The 18,279-nt window shown below is 37.1% G+C and overlaps 1 protein-coding gene across 3 annotated transcripts in view; it reads left to right on the top strand.

Moving 5' to 3' along the window:
• The window catches only part of ARAP2 (ArfGAP with RhoGAP domain, ankyrin repeat and PH domain 2), a 162,950-nt gene extending 145,231 nt beyond the window's left edge, over window positions 1-17,719 (top strand). For 2 of the 3 annotated variants that reach the window (XM_045550494.1, XM_045550495.1), the window contains 5 exons: window positions 1,585-1,667; window positions 2,636-2,671; window positions 4,624-4,687; window positions 10,021-10,155; window positions 15,401-17,719. In XM_045550494.1, coding sequence (XP_045406450.1) covers window positions 1,585-1,667; window positions 2,636-2,671; window positions 4,624-4,687; window positions 10,021-10,155; window positions 15,401-15,784 — 702 coding nt within the window. In that variant the 3' untranslated portion in view covers window positions 15,785-17,719. Of the gene's footprint in view, window positions 1-1,584; window positions 1,668-2,635; window positions 2,672-3,284; window positions 4,688-10,020; window positions 10,156-15,400 lie in introns of those variants that run through there. The other variant, XR_006734821.1, reaches the window with a different exon arrangement.
• Window positions 17,720-18,279: the final 560 nt, after the last annotated feature.

Below are 18,279 nucleotides of genomic sequence, written 5' to 3'. Positions count from 1 at the left end.
TACCAAACTATTTCCCACATATATTACAACCATATTTGGTTTAAAAATCACAAATTGATAACATATAAATACAAAATGCTAGGAAAAGTTTAATATATAAGGGAAAAAACATGTCTTGTGCATTGTATTACTTTTCAAATTTGACTGCTTTCATAAAGACACTGGTAATATTTTAACTTATGTAGAACTTGGTACTTATTTGAGCTGTGTATTTGCTACATGGGCTTTTGTGCATTGTCAGGATTGCTAACAAACATCCATACTGCAATTTCTATGAAGCAACATGTTCTAGATTTATAATAATAGTAGCTGTTATTTCCTGTGAGCCTCTTTTATGCCCATTACTGGACTAAACCCTTTATAGGCATTTTCTTGTTTAATCTTTACAATAATCCTTCACAATAACTTTTTACTTTCTCATTTAATCATCACGATAACCCAATGAGGTTGTTAGTGTTTTTATTATCCCTATTTACCAGCAAGAAAATGAGGGCAGAGAGAAGTAAAATGTAGTCAGAAGTTAGCAAGCCAGATTTCCATCCAGGTCTTTATGACCTAAAACACCTTGCTCTTAGTTATAAATGCCATCTGCATACCAGTTTGAAGAAAGAGATTTCCTTGAGGATTTTTAGGATATGGGAAATGTTGTATTCTAAATTAATTCCTTGGTTATCATCTGTAGAAAATCTATTGCAGGGGTATCCAAGGGTAAATAATGAAATGTGTGAAGTTTTGATATTAAGTTTTTAGATTAGAATATAATGATTCAATTTTACTTCTGTCAGACAAGACAGAGGTAATGTTTTCCATGAGAAAACATATTCAAAGATTTTTAAAATTGTTTAAATATTTACTTATGCTTGAATAAATATGTTGCAAAGAGTATGGAGAAAATATACTCGATCTAGGACCAACTGTAAATTTTTAGAATCTACTTTAACGAATTTATTAGTGATAATTTTCATTAGTATGGAAATGAGGTAGTTCAATATCTATCCATACAGATTTACAATCTATTTTCTATAATTCTGAAATTCAAAAAGTGCATAAAATCACAACTCATTTAGTGGCAAAATCAGAACCAAAACAACATGGAGATATTTATATTAATAGCTTTTATTTATTAATCTCACACCGTATGAAATGTCATGCATTTAAGTACAGAAATATGAGTGTATTTGAATACAAGTTGCTGTCCCAGACAGTACTGGAGGTGTGTGGAGTCACATAACATATGGCAGATACGTTGTATTTTATTGCATTGTATTTTCAAAATATGAAAAAAATCACTTCTGATGCACATCTGACCCCAAGTGTTTTTCAATAAAGAAATATGGAGCTCTGTGTATGTGTGTGTTTGTATATACACATATACAAACATACACATATGCATATATCCAAAATTATCCATTTAAATATATATATTTGATTATATGGTAATCAAAATAGTCTCCGTTTACTAAAGCTTGTTCATGAAACATTAAAGAAACTGAACAATTCAAAACCCAGTCATAAATGCTTAAGGAAAATCTAAGGAAATTTATGAAATCTGTTTAATTACACATTATTTTGTTTTCCTTACAGAGTAGTAAGCATGACAAAATGTTTCCCCTCAGTTCAATGAAGTTTTATCTTGGAGTGAAGAAGAAAATGAAGCCTCCAACAAGGTAAAGTTTGAAAGGAAAGTGCTGTTGAAAGGGAAAAATAATGGGAATATATGTCTAAGGGTTTAGGGAGCAGTAGGATCATTCTAAATTTTTATAAAGAAAGTTTTAGACAAATTTCTTAATTTGCTTCACCTGTGGCGGGGTCCTGTGGAGATCAAGAAACTAGTATGAGTAGATAAGGAGGCAAGATGTCCACGCTGAGACTGAAGTCAGCTCCTTGGTGATTATAATCTCCTTTATATAAAGCAGGAAACGGTGATTATAATCTCCCCTCTGGAAAGCAAGGAATCCCCAGGAGGCCCTGTCTACCGGGAAGTACTTGGGTTCCTCTAAATCTCCTTCCTTGATCAGTGACATCACAGGCAGGTCTGCACACAAGGGGGAATGTTCCAGGCCCGTCTGCACACAGGAACAGGGAAGCAAATGCTAGAGCAGCCTCCTGCAGCCTGGCCTTTAGAGTGTTTTCATCCTGGCTCTGTGATTTTCCCATTTTCTTGTGTGGCATTTGGTACTCGACCCTTAGCATATCGACAGTAGAGAAGGGGTGGACCCTTCTTACACATTATGTGCCTCTTTAACACTGAATTTGCCCCAGCATTCGTGTATAGTACAATTTCTTATCACAGATGACTTTGAGTAGCTAATAAATGTTTGCACTAATGCTTACGTTAGTGAAACATCATTTTAATGAACTGTATATGCCTCTTTCTCTTCTCAGAGAGTCCCCCACCCCCACCCATGACATCACAGGACTTCTTCCCTTTGTCTCCTTTAAGCCTGAATAAATTCATAGCCAAATCCCTCAACATTTATATTCACTTCTGGCTAAATCGTACCCCTTGAATCATCACTTGTGGAAATCAGTTCTAGTGTACATTGCACTATTAAATCTCACTTCCTGTTTTCAGTCTTGTAAAATGTATAATTTTTAATGTACGTTTGTGTATTTTTTTTCCTACGTGATACAGTTGGGGATTGACAGCATACTCTGAAAAACATCACTGGTAAGTTAGCAGCTGCTGCCTTTTGGACTTGATATATTGGTGTCAACTTCAGTAAAAGAATAACTTCAGTATTTGCCAGATAGAACTACAGACAGAAAACGTTTTACCTCAGAGAAATTAAAGTCTTTTCTAAATACTTGGAGCCTGAAAAGAGGAAAACAGATTTGCATGAGGGTGCGGGTCGTTTCAATCCTGTGTATCCTATATGGCAATGCCTCGTAGGAGAAACTACATTTGACTTCTTTGATAGTTACTAGTGTGGAATCCAGCTTTTAAGGGGTAAGTGGGCAAAACTCAGTTTTAAAAAAGGATAAGAACTAGCTAAAATCAGATTTAAGAAAAACATATATTCTGGTCTCAGAACCTGTTCTTTCTGTGTATGTATTTTTTCCATATACTGTCGCCAGTATCCCTCCGTCTCCCTAGAGATTGCATCAAATGTCTCCTCCCCCTCACCCCTCTGTCTAAACCGCAGAGCCGTATCAGGTCTGCCTCTTCATCATCCTCCTCATCCACCCATACCTCTCTGTCTTTGGGGCCAGGCCTTCACTGGTCTGCGTGGGTCATTCCAGGAGTCCTAAGTGCTCCTCTTGTCTCCGCTTTTGTTTTCCAGTGCGTTCCCCACTCAGCCACCACGGAGACTTTCTACACCGTGTCACGTTTCTCTCTTCCTGTGACTCTTCTGTGAACCCTGTCACCCACAGGATGAAGTGTAGGACTGTCGGCGTGCTGTGCAGAGCCCTTTGCTATAGGACTCCATCAACCTCATCTCCCATGGCTTTCCCTTTTTACTTCAGGATAAAACTAGCATCTGTCTTTAATACCTGCCTTGCTCTTTCTGCTCTGCGTGTGCGGTGAATGTGGCCCCTTTGCTGAACCCTCATCCATGTCCTCCGTCTTCTCTCTGGCGACCCAGCAGACCCAGCTGTCACTGTTCTTTCCAACCAAGCTCAAATGTCCCGCAAGTCTTGTCAGATAATGCTCACCTCTGATCGTTATCTATTTCTTCTTTGCACCTACAATATTATATATACATGGGTACCTAATTCAAATGATTTGTGGAGGGAACTGTTTTCTGGAACACGGTCGTGGGAAGGGACGACGTTTCCATGAAACTCTAATGAAGGAAACAAGCATTGTCTAGAAATTTCATTCTAAACATGTGTTTTCAACTAAATTATTTCAAATAATACAGGAATATAAAAAATATAATTACATTGAAATATCCATTCTGTTGTTCTAGTACCAGTTACAAAATTTTCTTCTTATGGAAAGCAACCGTCACCTCATCCTCAAGTCTGCGGTTTCTGTGTTTGTGCTCAACTTTATTTTTGCTTTTTCTCACTGTGTTACAATTTATTTGTTAACACATACAGCTCCCCTAATGGACTGCACAAGCCTGGAGGGCAAGATCTCTATTTTATTTAGGTTTTCAATAAAAAGTTACCGAATCAGTGTTATTGGATATGCAGCAGTTTCTTATGTAGTTTATTTTTCAGGAGTCTGTGGGTATTAGTGTTTATAATCATAGTGATGAAGACTGTATCTAAGGCTTTTTAAAAAATCTGATCTTAAGAGAATGTGCACATATATTTCTTCTTAGGTTCAGAGTATCTGGGGAAAAAGATGTTTTATCATCGCATACCTGAAAAAGCAAAATGACATCGACCTTTCCACTTTTCCAAAAATACTGCCGATCATTTTGTAGCAGTTACCAAAGCCTTTAGCTATGTTTTATTTAAACTAACATATTTACAGTGTTATAATATTTTGATATTGTATACTTAGCAGAAGACTGAAACAACTTGTACTGAAATATTCCACTTTTGATTACATTAAGTCATTACTCAGAAACCCAGAGAGATTTCTGATGGCTAATTCACCACACAAATACACTGGAGAATACTCGAGTATCTTTTTAAATAATATGTTTCATAAACCTTGTTTTTCAGGCACCTGTGTTGTGACAGTTCGCAAACTCAGATGGAATGGATGGCCGGTGTTTTTATTGCCCAGGTATGACATTTGTTTCCGTTCTCTAGTGGAGTGTAATAGCTTTGTTTACAGGAAATGTTAGTGTGGTGCTGATTTTCAAAGAATTTTTAATAAAAGTTTTAGATGGATACACTTGACATAAACTTTTATTCTCCCATTCATTTTTTTAAAATATTGTACAAAAGTCCAAATTTATCCATTACCTTTTGAAAGAGAGTTTATTCTTGTTCTGAAGCCCCTTTTTTGCCAGCCCTGCAGCTCGTCAGCTCAGGAGAGTGGGAAAGAGGGAGCTGTCTGAGCCGTCATCGTGCTGGGAGTCCCACCGAGATCTCCATTTAGAAAAGTGTCCTATTTCCCTTCTTGTTCTCCCCTCTCCCCACCTCTGCCTTTCCAGAAACAAGGACAAGAACCTACATTTCTTTAAGACATACTGTGTTCTACATACTTCGTAAGGGTAACTTACTTACGTATTCCCTTGCTACAAACAGTGCATGACGGTGCTTGGCTTTACAAGAGGAAGGTTCCGCTGATGGCTCAGGAGCACATATTTAGTTACTAGTTTAAACTCAGGGTGTCTGAGGCCAATGCTTATACTGGATTCTGCATTTGGCCTCCTCCCTAGAGGAGGACTCACCCTTTGGGGAAGGGTTAATAGTCCCATTAATTGGATTGATTTCTTTCCCAACCTTGTCTTGTTGAATTCCCACCAATGTTTCTCACAGAGCATTGAAATTCATTGGTAACGATTAAGTTGCCATTCTTAATTAGTGAGGAGGTACTTTCCTGTTTCTCTTATAAAGAAGTAGTTAACTCACCCCAAAATCTAGTTCTTATTTGTTTTGAAAACCATTTTCTCTGTTCATTTAATTTATTAACCTTTCAAATGGTTAATAAACATGGCTCTTTCCAGCCTATTTTTCCTTTTACTACCCGGGAATATATTTGCAGAAAGAGACTGGCTGCTAACTTTTTAGAGCCTTTTTTCTTCTTTTTTGTAACTTTTTAAAATTCAGATATTTAAACTCTACTTTAAAAAAATTTGATTTGAAGTATGTTAGTAAAGTTGAGATCATAGAATCAAAAGCTATTACAATGTCTGTCTGAGGTACAACTAAACTGATGTTTTTGTCTCTGATACTGAAGTCAGTAGACTCTGTAGTTGAAAGTCAAGGCACGAAGAGCCAGGAAGCAGGGCCTGGCGCACGGCTGCAGTATTTCTCCCGGTCTCACGTACCTTCCTTGTCCCGGTCCCACAGACTTAGCCCAGTTACCTTTCCTCTGTTCATTTTACTTCTTGGGATTATTCGACTCCTCCCTTAAGATAAACACAGAGACCTTCTAGGATTTAAGGATTTTTGGCTCATCTCTGTAGGGAAATAAATAGCAAAATAGCAAATGTTAATATATACATTAATACTGCACACACACAAATACACGTGCTAATTAATGGTAAAAGCCCCTTACAATCAGCTCTCTCCTCTACCTGGAATACTTTTGTAATATCCATCCCCATCCTTAGCCCTGCCTCAGAAGTCCTCTAGATTTTAGCTTAAATATCACATTCCCAGAGAAACTTCCCCCTGACCGCCAGACCATGAGACCTTCAGGCTGTCAGCCCTCCCATCCTGCCCTTCTCCACTGCAGCACTAATTTAAAAACATGTGTAATTAGTTATGTCATGTCTACCTCCCGTACTAAAATTCCCTGAGAATTCCCTGAGAAAGGGAATTATTTGACTTGTACATAAAGTATTTCTAAAATAGGAAAGAGGGGAAGAAACATAATCAGATAAAATTTCAAATGGATGTCAATGTGATAACATGAAACAATCAATAAAATGCGGTGCATAAGGAGGAGTGTGAGTGAGGTAAGGAAGGGCACGAATTCAGAAAGGTTCTCAGGGTATAATTTTACGCATTGGTGACCAGTGAGCTGGGCTGAGACCCTTCGGAAATGAGGGGTGAAGCCTGCAGGTGTCCAGGAGGGGTCATTCCAGGTCAGGGACCAGTCCTGAGATGTCCCGGTCTTGGTTTATTCCATGAACATCATGAAGGGAAGATGTTAAGAGATGTTTAAGAGTTTGAAACAGGGGAAGGATATTACCTATTTTAAGGAAAAAAAAATTTTGGTCACATTGTTGAGTTTACCATGTAGGGGGTCAAAGATGGAAGCAGAACTAGCAGCTGCATGAAAGAAGATGGCAGCTCAGACCAGGGTGGTATAGTAAGACATATTCAGATTCAGGAATATTTTGAAGGCAGAGCCAATAAGGCTTTCAGGTTCATTGGCTATAGCAGTTTGAGAGAAGGGGTAGGAATCAAGAAAGATTCCCACATTTTTGACCGTGGGCAACTTAGGAATGTAAGTGGGATTGTCGGAGATGTAGAAGGAAATTGAGAGTCCTGTTTGGCCACATGAAGTTTGAGATGACTATTTGATACATAAATGCATATGCTGAGAAGCAGATTGGATGTTTGGATCAAAAACTCAGGCAAAAGTTTGGGGCTGAAATGTAAATTTGGAGGAAGTCACACTTAGCTTGTATTGCAAGCCATAGGATTAGATGAGATGTGGGGGAAAGTGTGGGGGAGAGAGCAGACAAGCCCTGGGGCATTTCAAAATTTAAATGTTGGGCAGAAGATAAAAAACAGGAAAAGAAATGATAAGGGGTGTGGAAGGAAGAAAGCCAGGCAATGGGTACAGAAAATTCTGTCAAGTAATTTGCTATGTAGATAAATGAGGTTGTGGCTAGATAGGAACAAGAGGGCAAGGTAGGTTTTGAGGTTTTGGTTTGTTTGTCTTTAAGGTGGGAGAGTGTATCCTTTCATATGTTCTGATGAGACAATCCAGTAACTGGAGGAAGAAATTGATAGAGAAGGAAAAAGATTATTAAACCCTCAGAGGCCCTGAGCAGACAAAAGCAATGTGATAGAGTACACAGTTGTTCGTCATTGCTGAAAGTCATTGCACAACAGAGAGTGTGGCACACTTATTCTCGAATTATTGACTACATATTCTGGCCCAGCGAGCAATTAGAGATATGACTGGAAAAAAGTTATTTGCAATTAGAGCAAATACTGATTACAAGAAAAAAGAAGCTCATTTATGTGGCTGCAGATGCAGGGAGATTGGTACATTTCATCACATTTTCTTAAGTGATTACTAAAAAATTTTTTTAATTAAATCAATGAGTTCACTACACGTGAGGCAGGGAGGGATTTTAGAAGTGTAATGGAAGAGGAAAAGGAGAGAAATAATCTTGAGAGAGTGAGGAGGCCAGTTGTCCTATGGCAGAACTTCAAGGTAGTCCTGAGGGTTCACTTGAAAGTGAGATGACCCTGCAGAGTGATCTCCCAGTTTTGTGCCCCATCAACTGGCAGGTGCCCGTGGAATGAGTACTGCCAAAGGTTTGGGGCTTTGCCAGGCGAGTATGATAGAGGAAGAAGGAGCAAGAAAATAAATAATCAGATAAAGTTTTGACCAGAAAGTGAGTGTACTGACTGACCAGGAAATCTGAGCCCTGCTGTGCGTGAAGTGGGGAAAATGTGGCAGGAAGATTGGTGGTGGTCAGCGGGTTGGAGTCTCGAGGAGGCAAAACCTAGTGAGTGAAACTAAAGTAAGTTAGCTGGAGAGATAGGGAGGCCAAAGTTAGAAAGTGAGAGGCAGAATGGAGATTTTGAGGTGTGATTTTTGGGTGTGAATAAAGTGAAAGTATGATCCTCAGCATTATAATTCCTTCTATGGACTTCTGAAGTCATTTACAAATAACTATAAATGTTAACTCAGAACATACCACTTAGATCTAAAGGTTTCTGCTGTTGGGATAAAATGCCTCTTAGATCTATCCAGTGAGAACTAATTAGCCAGTATTCACACTGTTGTATATTATTTCATAAAAAATATGTACTTGGGAATTGCATTTTCTCTTAGGATTCCCAAAATATCATTTGGCATATACATCAATGACTTAGAAGTATAAGTATAATTCATAGAATTTCCTAATTCCTTCTCAGCCAAGTTTTCTCGCAGCCTTACATGTTGAGAATATCCCAATTATATAATATCAGTGTTATTTTTACCATGTTTGGTACCATGATATAAAAATAATACACAACTTGTAACTTTCTCATTGAAATGTTGCATAATCTGCCATTACAGATTTGCTGAACCAAGGAAAGTTCTTCACCAAAATCCAAGTGATGCACATATCTAAGGCTAATAATAATATAACCGATATAGTAGGATCATTGAGGATTATATGCAATAATATATGTACATTCATAAGTACAAAGCCAGGCTGTATGTCCCTCAGTAAAAATTAGCTGTTACATAATGGATACACAGCACATGTTTGTTTAAATGAATTATTTGGTATAAAACAATACATTAAAACACTTCAGACATGTGAACAAGAATCTGCTGATGTATCTTAAGAATTGAGGAAAATAAAGAGTAGGCATTTAGATATATAATTTTAAAAGTTCTTCATTTCATTAGAACATCTGTAAACTTTTCATTTTATACTGGCATTTCATATTTTTTCTTAGATTATTATATGAAAAAAAAGTTTCCTTGTCCCAGTTTCAGAAAGGTTAATCTACCCCGAGGGGGAGAAAAATTCTTTAAAGATTTTTCTTTTATATCTCAAAGATTAATCACTCAACAGCTTATATTTTTACCTGTGGATATTTATCCCCATTGCAAAATTAGCTTTTCTTCACTCAGATCTATAATTGTTTAGTGGGCCAGAATATATAGCCAATAATTTGGGAACAAATGTGCCACACTCTCTGTTGTACAGTGATTTTCAGTATAAATGTCTGTGTAAAAAGGTAACATTTCTTTGGAATTCAATTAGATGAAAAAGTAACATTCTTCAAAAGGTCATGAAATGCGTGTAATTTTTCTGATAGCCATGCCTTAGGTTGATTTTGGATATATATTTGGGTCAAATTATTTTTACACTAAAGTCATCTTTGGTGTAGAGAGAAAATAAATGTATAAGTTCTTAGATTACAGGGCCTAGAAATGTAAAACTAGTGTATTATTTTTGTTCCACAAAAAGATTTTCAGGTTTCTTCAAATATTTTCCCCCTTTGGGTTTGATAAATAGTGCAGGAGGCATGTATTGGAAACTTAGAAATTGAACTGAGACCTCAAAGTTCGCTTTGCTCAAGAGTCTCATGTCCTCGAGCGCTGTCACCACTAGCGTCAGCATCACAGTTACAAGTGGCATTCTCATGGGAAGCAGACCATGTGATGTGGACATATGGAAAAGGAGCCAAGTGACTATATAACATGGTATACGGCATAATAAAATCACACACCAACAGCAAGAAATTGTATTTCCACAGCATGAAAATGATATATGGCCACCAGCTGGAAAGGAACGGAAACGTTCAATAACCAAAAATCCCAAAATCGGAGGTTTGCCTCTAATTCCCATCCAACACGAGAAGAATGCAACCCAAGCCAGGAGAAATATTGAGGTAGGTAGAATTTTGTTTGCATGATATTAAATTATAGCATTTGTTTTCCTATGTCTTAATGTGATTAGGTGTATTAATTACCTCATTGGCTTCAAAAGCATAGTGATAATCCCTTTGAAAAGCTAAGTAATAGTCACATACATCAAGAAAACATTATGAAATACCCTACACCTTTTAGTTTAATATCATCGACCACCCAATTACATATGCACAATAATACTTATTTTCTTACTTCTGAAGTAGCCAAGAAATTTTAAATATGTGTGTAGAAATCCTGACGATAAAATCAAAGTCTCACATTAGTCTTACAAGTTTACTTATGAAAACCCTTAGAGTGAGCCCATGGCAGAATATGTCTGGAGCCATGGTAACTAGCCTTTCTAGTAACATAATCAGATTTCAGGGGTTTGGGAAGCAATACGGTATCTCAGTTAATTTAAGGAACTACAAGATGACCTCTGAGCATCAATAAAGATTTGGCATCATTTGTGAAGGTTTCTCTTTGTTTTCCTTCTTACCTTGAGGACTGGGAGAACAGAAACAGTGTCAGTCTTGACATGAAGTTCAGTCTTTTCAGCAAAGGACATAGGCTATTTACTCTCAAAACTCATTAGCCACCGTAGGACCAATGCATACTTCAGTGCCTTAATTGATTCCTCTAAGTGAAAAGAAAAGCATTTAATAAGTGTTGTTTTATCTTATTTGAGCCTAAATTTGGGATTAAGCTATTTGAGTTATTTGCTGTCCAAACAGAAATAACTTTTGAAAGACTGAAGGCTTTTTAAGCTAATGATCAGATTTAAAAAAAAAATTGTACATATCTTTTCTTGAATATTTATACCACTGTAAACTCCTTCTCTAAAACATAAAAGCTTCAAAGATAATGGACCTTTGTTTCCTGTTCAGTTCTTCTGCACTGATATAATCACAGGAAAAACTAAATCTCCAAGAAAGTACGACCTTGTCCGTCTTTCCTTTCTGCACCTACAGTTTTTCTTGGTAGTAAATGGCTCTGCAGAGCTATGGGCTCCTCAGATAATCTAGAATCTTAAAATTCTAAGGGTCACATAGGAACCCAGGTTGAACAAGTGAAGCTGTCATCGGGAGTGGATATGCCCTACGGTGACTCCAGCTTCTGACATTGCCTTGGGATCAACTATGGAGCAAAGTGAAAGATAGATTGTTAGGATCAAATTACCTCACCCGCATTCAGTACAGATGATGATTGAATATACAGTAGTTTATTAACCTAATCCCAAATCCACAATTTCGGAGAATCTTTAACATACTTAGACAGGAAAACTGATGAACTAAAACGATGAAGAAATTGTTAAAGGCTTTTAAAAGAATTCCATGCAATATTAATTTCTGGAAAATTTATGAGCCATTAAAATAAACCAAGCTTTTTTGTAAAATTAGTAAATGTGTTTTAGTGATTTGACAAATCAATGGCTATATTCAAGAATTGTTTTCTCAAACACGTTGTTGCCAGATTGGTAAATCTGGTGAATTGCCCTTGCTTTCATATGGCAGTACTCATCCAGGCAGGGAAGGCGTTGTGGAGGAAGTGGTTTCTAAAATTAACCAAGGAAATGAATAGTGAGCCAGCTGAATATGCCAGAGAAAGTAAGTTGTTGAACAAAAAATAAAAGAAATAAAAAATCGCCCACGAAGAGCCAACTCGATGTTTACGAATATACGAGCTAGATACTGCCTGTGGCTGTCCCGCTTATTCCGTGCCAAATCGTGGGCGTCTTACGTAATTCTGTTGTCCTCAGCTTGTTTATCTATAAGCAAGTGGGGCTAATAAAAGCCCCTACCTTATATTGTTGATGTGATGATTAAATGAGTTTATGCCTCAGAATTTACAAATATATGCCTGGTATATATTTAACATATATTAAGACAAAATAATAAGGAACTTGGAAGATGATAGTTTTCAAAATTGCCATATAAGAATGACATCTGTAAAACAAATAAAAATGATGAACAAGGAAGAATGATGCAGTTGAAGCAGAAAACAGTGACATTAATCCCCTCTTCCCTGTTAGTATCCTGGAGCACAGTTTGATATGATAGAAAGAATCCCATTGGTTTCAGAAAGGCCAGGCTGGGATCCCATTCCAAACTCTCACTTATGTGACCTTGGGCAAATTATTATTTCTATTTCTGCATCTTAAAATATAGATGTACTTTAAACTGTGAATAATCATATAAAGTTTAAAACATCCAAAGCATTATTATGAGGATTAAATTTCATGATAAGATTAGATGTTTTGTAATATGAAAATTATCAACTAATACAGTGAGTTTAGTAACAGAAGTCATTTAAGAAAGTTTCTAGTGTAATCTGTACATATTGGTCATACCACTTTTTGGTGTGTTGGGACCTCTGTAACCATCGGCCTGCATGTCTAGATTTAATGGAAAGTATGAAGACACACACTAAAGCCATGTGAGTGATTTGCTCTGACAACACATTCACTGTACCCAGCTCTGGCTATGACAGTAGTGGCTGTTCTCTCTGCAGGTGGGGGGAGAGAGACTCCATTTCACATCATTACTTCCGTCCAAACAACTGGTTTTCTCTAAACACCCTGTGGCATGAACTGGCATTGCCTGGAGCAGCCAACTCCTGCTCTCCTACTTTCACCCCTTATCTGTATCTCTCTTTACATTATGGACTTCTCTGTTCAGGATGGTCCGTGTATAAACTGTGTCCTCCTTGTCCCAGTGTCCGTGCCTTTCTCTTTCTTTTCCCACAACACGCACGGCGCTCCAGCGCACCGTATCAGCCATGCACAGAGCACCTGTGGTCTCCCGCTCTTCCTCACTGTCCCATCCTCTGACTCCTAACAGTTCACTTCTGTCATATCTCCCCACCTTCGTATAACACTGTATTATTTAGGCAAATATTATACTTGAAATTTCAGCATTATGTGTATTACTGCCTGGCCTCTAAATTCCGCATCTAACAGAGGCCCCGGAGTCTTTCTGCTGATAGTTGAAAGATAATGAGAACTATTACTCTGATATGTAAAACCACTCCATATTTATCCTTAATTTTCCCCCAATTAATAGATGCCAAGTGAAACTTTTAACAAGATTAATGTTTATTTATAAAGTGTTTCATTTATTTTTACTTTGTTATGGTAAAGTACATATAACGTGAAATTTTCTATTTAACCATTTTAAAATACACTTCAGTGACATTAATTACATTCACATTGTTGTTCAACCATCACCACTATCTCTTATTACTTTGACATATTCTATGAAACTTTAGAATGAAGCTAGATATTAAACCTTTTTTTCCTGTAAGTTTTAGAGTAGAGGAAATATATTTAGCTTAAAATTTATAATCATAGTCAGAAAATTCCAAATTTAAAAATTATTTATAAATTATATTCATGCATATATTTTTATTCAGCTTGAATTTTTCTGCTATAATTTTATGTTGAGATCTGAAATTATGGAAAATAGAACAAAATGCTATGTATTTGACATTTTTTAACTTTTTTTCATGTACTCATTCAAAATTTATTGATAATTTCCTATGTGCGGGTACTATACTAGGTTCACACTTCAGATAAATCAAACAAAAGCAAAAATTCAAAAGCCCAGTTTGCATTGAATTGACTTTTTAGCAGGGCATTCAGACAATCACAGAAAATGTGAGTAGCATATCTGGTATGTTAGAAAGCAGTAAGAGCCATAGAGAGAAACAAAATAGGGAAAGGTGAGATGTTGCCTTTTAACATTATTATCTTGGGCATCTTTAATTACTGTACTGTTTATGCTACTCTACTTAATGTAGTTTTCACTTCATCTTCTTGCTTTCAAGCATTCATAACTTAATAAAGTCTTCTTAGATTTCTGCCTTTAATGCTTCACAATATTTACAGAGAAAATTTTTAAGAAAATTGGGGAAAAAAACAAACGTTTTTCCCTACCCCCACCTGCAACCTGACCCAGTTTATTGGGCGGCCTCTCTGTGGCTCATCTCCCTGCACGCTTGGTTCGTTCTGGTGTCTTACACTTGACCGAGCTGTAGTCTCCTCTGAGAATCTGACGGAAGCTCCGTACACCAGGTGTTCCAGTCACACGGTGTCCTGCATGCTAGTTTAAAAACTCGACTTCTGTCCCTCTGCAGGGGTCCTGTGGCAATGTACTTCTGGTCCCCGCAGGCCCTTACAGTTCACCGAATGAATGTGCACTCTAATCCACTCACACAAAAGTGAGTTTTCATACATGAGCATATAAACATTTCAGTCTTTTAAAAAAATATACCTGGGCGGTTCTGATAGGCATTATGTGAGGGAAAAGGTTTCGTTAGTCAAATATGTTAGAAGGAGAAAAAAAAAAGAAAAAACAGAGAAAAGAAGCTAGGCAGGTGGCTCAGGCACAGCGCTTGCCCGCAGCTTTACCGCGCCGGCCTGTGCATGGCTGGACGAGGGCGGGAGGGAGCGTGTCCTCTTTCCTCAGTGCGGTGGGTGTGACGCTGTGGGACCTGCAGACACACACGCAGATGGACACAGCCAAGCAGGCGTGAGAGGCAAGTTTGAAATGAGAGTCAATTTGAAAGACTAACCCGAAAGACATCTTTGAAGCGGTATGTTAAATGCATGTTAAAATCAACTTCAGTGGATTACATTTTACGGACGCTCCTCAACTTATGATGGGGTTACAACCAGTGACCCCACCGTTAAGTTGAAAACATAAATAGAAAATGCATGTAATACACCCATCCTACACCATAGCTTAGCCTAGCCTGCCCTGGACACGCGGGGAACACTCACACTAGCCACAGTTGGGCAAACTCATCTGGCCACACCGTGCGCTGTGTCGGTCACCTGCCCTGGTGATCACGTGGCCGGCTGGCAGCCATGGCACTGCCGCTGCCCCGTCTGCAAGAGGGTATCCTGCCACCTGTCACTAGCCTGGGAAAAGATCAAAATTCAGAATTTGAAGTATGATTTCTACTGAGCACATATTGCTTTAGCACCGTCGTAAAGTCAAAAAATCATAAGTCAAACCATTATAAGTCGGGGACTGTGTGTACTTGATTTTGTAGCTCTAAGATCAGTGCATAAATTCAGACATGCCACTTGTTATCAAAGTTAGAACCTAAATCATAGAAATAAGCTCTTTTGTAGGAGGCATCAACTTTTATGTGGAAGGCATTTTTTAAACTTAAGTAGTGCCAACTCTTGCTTTCCTGTGAGACATTGAATTTTATTTTTAGAGTGCAAGAGCAGAACTTGAAAGGCTGCGGCTCAGTGAGAAGCATGAGAGGGAGTCTGTGGACTCAAGCTTAAGGGAGAGGGCCTCCATGGTGGCCCAGTGCCTGGAGCACAAGGACGACAGACTTCGAACCCGAACCCGGAAACATCGGAGTCTCAACTGCCTGGAGGACACAGAGGCGGAGGCCCCACAAGTACATCAGAAAGGCCATAAAGGCCTAAAGACATTGAGGAAGACTGAGGACAGGAATAACAAAGCTACTTTGGACTCTGATCATAAGTTACCATCAAAGGTAATTGAAGAACTTAGTGTGGTTCTACAACGGTCAAGAACCCTTCAGAAAGAGTTGCAGGATGAGCAGACTCTGCAGAAAGAAATAAAATGAATTGGTCTCCCAATTTTTATTTTAATATTGTATACAATGTGTGTAAATCAGAAACCAAACTATAAGATAATTCATAAGAATTTATCTGTCTGTAGGCAAATGTGTCTATACTCAAGAAATTTATCTATACTTACGCATTTAAAGAGCATTTTAAAATATGTATATATGTGATTAAGTGTAAGATTAACTTTATTTTGGTCTAAACAAAGCTTGTAAAGTTCAATTGTATTAACCTTGTGTAAGAAGGCGTTGCATTCCTTTAAGTGGTCAGCCTTTTAAAGCAGTCTATTATATGGTGTAATTTATGAGCAGAAATCTCAAACTGTACTGTATTGTATAAAATGCTGTGTTTAAATGAAGCCTATGAAACTATCTGTAACATAGTTTGCACTTTGAAAAACCTTGTATATTAAATTACCATATGTTTTTAGGTTTACATGGGATCCACCTTAGGGAAAAGTAAGGGAAGTAAATTGAAAAGGGGGGAGTTTATTTTACTGGCTGCCTAACAAGCAACACTGGGGTTTTAAAAAGAGGCAAAAAGTTAACAAATGTCCTACAAAGCAAAGAATTGAGCCAAGATTCATTCTAGTTCACTAATGAGCAGAACTTGTTAATGAGAAACTGCTTGTTAGGAAAAAAATCCACTGTTTTCCCAAGAGTTGTATTCAGCCAACAGATGTGAATAATGGCACTGGCCACTCTTATCTATGGTGTCAGAGAACCAGCCACGTCGTACAAGTCACTACACTGGGGCTCTTTGCCAGTTGCTGCTCAGAGGAGACTTCCGCTGCGTTGCAGAGATCGTACTCACAGGCCCTGGCTTGAGGGCCACGTGTGCTGTTGCTGTCCGCAGGCAGGTTTTTGGAGTTCTGAACTATTGGTACGAACAAAATTCATCACAGGGTCTTGTTTCTGTTGTTGTTTGGTTTTTTTATTGTTTTATGTTTATGTCTTATTATTTTAAGTTAGGTTGTAATGTCTCTCTCTGGATTGCCAGAACTAATTGGAAGCACATAACATATATGGCCATGTTGGGGTATGGAGATAGTTTACTACACGTTTGGCAGCTACCTGTTCACATTTAATCTAGTCTTTTTTTTCTTTTTTTTTTTTTTTTCAATAAAGCAGTGGTATCCTCCCTGTGCCTAAAAATAATGAGCCCTTTATTTTTGTTTCCATATAAAGATCAGCTAATGAATTGGCGATTTTCCTAAAAAAGATAATGCTATCTAATTATACTTTATGTTGGGACATTTTTCATCATTTTCTTTCAAATTGTATTGGGTTTGGTATTAAAAATTATTTCATGCAGCTAAGTTTTATTCCTAGCATTTCTTTTTTTCCTCTCTGTTTTTAAAGATATTTTTCTTATCAGAATCTGTCTATATACAAAGGCCCACAATTAAGTCAGTCCACTCATGGTAAAGTAATGTTCTGTTAAATGCTATGAATTTCTTTATTGCAAAATGCTGACCACTTATGTTTGGTGGTGATAAAAAAAATAGCTTACCCCTGGGTATGTGATATTTATTCTTTAAATAAATTAGAATTTTAAAAAACCCACAAAACTGCAGGACAGTTTATGAAGTAGGTGGCACTATTAGGGAGCCTTCCTTTAAAGCAAGAAATCATGTTATTTAGAAATAAAACTAATCTTAAATATACTATTTCTAATAAATAATATTTATATTTTTATGAAATATATATGAAAATCAATGTGTTTGCCAATGTTGGCCAGTGGGAAAGTATCGGGGGTTTTTACCTGCCTTATCTGAATTTTTCTTGAAACTTGAGCTTAAAATCCAATAGTTTTTGTGTCCCTTCCTTTCCTGAACAATTGTCTCCATTTTTCAAGTGTGTAAGATAAGGGCTAACGATGACATCTCATATATTTTGAGTAAAAATTAAAATTGTTTTACAAGTCCTCCTGAATGTGGCTATTGTCTTCCTCCATTATCTTCAAAAGTTGAAGGTTATTGTGAAATAAATCAAATAGAATATTTCTCCTTTTTTCTTTTTCTTAAAATTTGAATTTAATATATGCTTCAAACTTGCTCTATTATTTTTCCAAATACATCAATATGAATATTGTTTTATTTTATGGGATGAATATATGCAGACATGACACAAACAGATTGAAGACATTCTTTCATTTTTATAGCACTAAAATTAATTTTTAAACAGGATTTTTAAACATGTGATTTCTAAGTCATTACCTGATGATTCATCATATTGTCACTGAGAACTCCAAACCAAGGAGAAATAATTGAAGCAAAAATATGACTTGTGTACATAATTAGGTAGCTGTTGATTTTCATTGTTCAGATAACAATTTTAATTCTAAAATATACATAAACTATATATTGCAAAAGGAAATATTTTTCAAAATGCATCAAATCTATTTGGGCAGGTTATAGCATCCAGATATTTGCATGTTTTCTTGATGTTTTGATAATCACTCTGGGGAGAATCATCTTCTAGAGAGAAGATGA

The sequence above is a fragment of the Lemur catta genome, chromosome 4 (genome assembly GCF_020740605.2).
Source record: "Lemur catta isolate mLemCat1 chromosome 4, mLemCat1.pri, whole genome shotgun sequence".
Classification (NCBI taxonomy): Eukaryota; Metazoa; Chordata; class Mammalia; order Primates; family Lemuridae; genus Lemur; species Lemur catta.
This window is presented reverse-complemented; position numbering and strand designations above follow the sequence as displayed.